Source organism: Sinocyclocheilus grahami, unplaced genomic scaffold, assembly GCF_001515645.1.
Source record: "Sinocyclocheilus grahami isolate Dianchi unplaced genomic scaffold, SAMN03320097.WGS_v1.1 scaffold727.1, whole genome shotgun sequence".
NCBI classification, from domain to species: Eukaryota; Metazoa; Chordata; class Actinopteri; order Cypriniformes; family Cyprinidae; genus Sinocyclocheilus; species Sinocyclocheilus grahami.
The window spans coordinates 189,983-193,363 of record NW_015505906.1 but is presented as its reverse complement, the minus strand read 5'-3'; the positions used below and the strand labels follow the sequence as shown (position 1 = coordinate 193,363).

At 39.3% G+C, this 3,381-nt stretch overlaps 1 protein-coding gene across 1 annotated transcript in view; it reads left to right on the top strand.

Moving 5' to 3' along the window:
* Positions 1 to 3,381, top strand: part of LOC107560432 (dystrophin-related protein 2-like) — a 147,131-nt gene that overhangs the window by 122,534 nt on the left and 21,216 nt on the right. Inside the window, exon 12 of the mRNA XM_016244615.1 lies at positions 1,864 to 2,021. Within this exon, the coding sequence (XP_016100101.1) occupies positions 1,864 to 2,021 (158 nt within the window). The remainder of the gene's footprint in view (positions 1 to 1,863; positions 2,022 to 3,381) is intronic.

Here is a 3,381-nt window from a genome sequence, read left to right as displayed (position 1 = left end):
ACTGATCCCTGAGGAACCCCAGTGACCAGTTGATGTGCTTTGGATACCTCCCCTCCCCAGGCCACCCTGAAAGACCTACCAGTGAGATAAGATTCAAACCAGCGAAGTGGAATCCCTGTGATGCCCAATGATGGGAGGGTGGACAGGAGGATCTGGTGATTGACAGTGTCAAAAGCTGCAGATAGATCCAGCAGAATAAGAACTGATGATTTGGAGTCAGCTTGTGCCATCCGCAAGGCTTCCGTGACTGACAGTAGTGCAGTCTCAGTTGAATGGCCACTCCTGAATCCTGACTGGTTAGCGTCCAGTTTGTTGTTCTGTGAAAGAAACAATGATACCTGGTTGAAAACAACTCGTTCGAGGGTTTTCGCTATGAATGGAAGGAGAGAGACAGGTCTGTAGCTATCTGTAAGTGAAGTGTTTAATGTAGGTCATGTACAGATTAAGGTCCTGCAGGGCCCCGGGGCATCAGCCTCTTTGTGGAAATTGCAATTTGTCCTTGTTGGAAAATTCTGTTTAGGATGATATCTGTGTTTAGGAGCATGTTGGCTTGTTTGTATCAGGTCTAAGCTGGTTCAAACGGGTCATTAATTGGTTGACCAGCCACCATGTTCCAAGTCCAGCTGGATCACCATAAGTAGCTGTTTTTTTGGTGGTGTACGAGCTTATACCAGCCAATGAGAAGCTTAGACCAAACTAGAAACCAGCTACTAGCTTAAATAGCTTTTCCCATCAAATAATAGACTTTATAATAAAGTCCCAATTTGGATATATAAAGTCACAAATACAAGAAGATAGTTGAATAATGAAGTTGAATAATTATTTAATAAAAATAATTAAATAAAAATTTTATATTGTTGCAGTTGCAAAACTAATCCCACCTCATGTGCAATACTTTCCAAAAGAGACATCAGTGTACATTGACTATTATACAACATCAAAGCTGCAATAAAGGTTTCTGTGAGTGCTGAGGAGGGGCCAGAAACAAATAACATCCCTCATTTCTTTGTTTATTTCATATCATGCCAACAGCCACTGGCACAAAGTGCTGTTCATCTGTCTATATCAATTTTACAGCTACAGCGACTTGTTTTTGGGTGTCGGGCCTCTTAGCATGATGCCCTGGCAGTCAGAGGATCTGGGGCTCTGTCCCTGATTGACCTGCCCATAATCTGTCCTTGGACTAGACTATGTATGAGGCTGGTTTACATGTAAGAGTGAATGTGTGTGCCAGCGACTTTAGATGGTGCTATTTTTACTGGCACTGCAGAGAACATTCTCACTTCTGTCAGGATCATTCTGCTCAGTGATGGCTAGATTCATGACACAGACTGTTTGAGCTGTTCGGCTCTCTCGGCTAATGTTAGCCTTTTGTCCACATTTACACCAGTGCTTGCATCAAGCACACACATGCATATTTTGATATCTAAACATCTTTAAGACAAGATGGATTTACTTGAAGCAAACTGCACCATATATATCACAACATTTTTTGGTGAGAATATATCTTTAAGTTGTGTTTTTTTAATTGTTTATTTTTTATTTATATTTTATTTTCTTAATCTTTATTTCAATTACAAAAATTAATAGTTTTAATTCATATATTCTGTAATGAAAGTTTCTTTATGTTTGAACTTTTTTAAAAACACTGAATAAGAAATGCATTTTTTTTACAGTGCCAACATATATCACACATGAAAGTGTGAGCCATCTCGCCTCACACCCCTGTAACCTAAAGCCATTTAAGTCTCACATTCTCAGTTTGCCCACCTCCAGGTTTCTGCACACTGGCACAATGCTCCCTTTCCCTAGTGTCTCCTTTTAGTGCAGCATTCAACCAGGTCTTCTGTTTATGTATTGCAGACCTTTTCAGACAGGTGTGTGGTCCAGGTGGACTGACAGATCAGAAACATCTCAGTCTGTTACTGCACGAGGCTATTCAGATCCCTCGACAGCTCGGGGAGGTGGCGGCATTTGGAGGGAGCAACGTGGAGCCCAGTGTCCACAGCTGCTTTCGAATTGTAAGACATCAGATTCTCTCTTTCAGTATCTCTCATTTTCTCTGATATGCTTTCTGTTCAGATGATGCAAGGGCCTCCCTCTACACAGACCCTTTGCTCTCTGTGATCAGCAAATCTTCTTAAATATTTGTACCAGAGGCACACTTTCTCACTTTCCTTCTTTATTGCCTATCACATTTCTCTCACACCCTCGCTCTCTCCTAACTAGGCTCTGCTTCTCCTGGGTTTTTGGACTGGAACGTACAGAGATTAAAGAGCTGTTCTGTCATTTTATTCCTTTGGGTTTTAGTGAGTCACTGGCCAGAACCATACTCTACGCAAATGCTTGGCCAGTACTTGATAGTCCTGTTGTACTTATTAAATGTGCATTTTTCCTTCACTGTGCCAGCTTGCATACTCAAGGGGGCAATAGAGTTACCTTCAAACATCTGTGCCATTAAAAGTGAAGTGCATAATTTCAATGCCATTAACGCCACTAAACGGAATAGCAAAAACAATGGCTATTTTTAACTGTTTCCCCAAACACACTCAGTCTCTTTGGTTGCAGTACTTTGAGCAAATCGCAAAGACTTTTTGGGCAAATCCAAAAATAGCTTACATTTGATCTTTCCATACTCCTGAAATTACACAATTCACTTAACTTTAACAGTACCTTTCAAAAGTTTGGGCTCATGAAGATTTTTTTAAAAGTTTTTGAAAGAAGTCTCTTATGCTCGCCAAGGCTGCATTTATTTGATCAAAAATACAGTAAAACTGTAATATTGGGGAATATTATTACAATTTCAGCAAACTGTTTTCTATTTTAATATATATATATACAGGTGAGTCACTGGCCAGAACCATACTCTACGCAAATGCTTGGCCAGTACTTGATAGTCCTGTTGTACTTATTAAATGTGCATTTTTCCTTCACTGTGCCAGCTTGCATACTCAAGGGGGCAATAGAGTTACCTTCAAACATCTGTGCCATTAAAAGTGAAGTGCATAATTTCAATGCCATTAACGCCACTAAACGGAATAGCAAAAACAATGGCTATTTTTAACTGTTTCCCCAAACACACTCAGTCTCTTTGGTTGCAGTACTTTGAGCAAATCGCAAAGACTTTTTGGGCAAATCCAAAAATAGCTTACATTTGGTCTTTCCATACTCCTGAAATTACAGAAATTACACAATTCACTTAACTTTAACAGTACCTTTCAAAAGTTTGGGCTCATGAAGATTTTTTTAAAAGTTTATGAAAGAAGTCTCTTATGCTCGCCAAGGCTGCATTTATTTGATCAAAAATACAGTAAAACTGTAATATTGGGGAATATTATTACAATTTCAGCAAACTGTTTTCTATTTTAATATATATATATA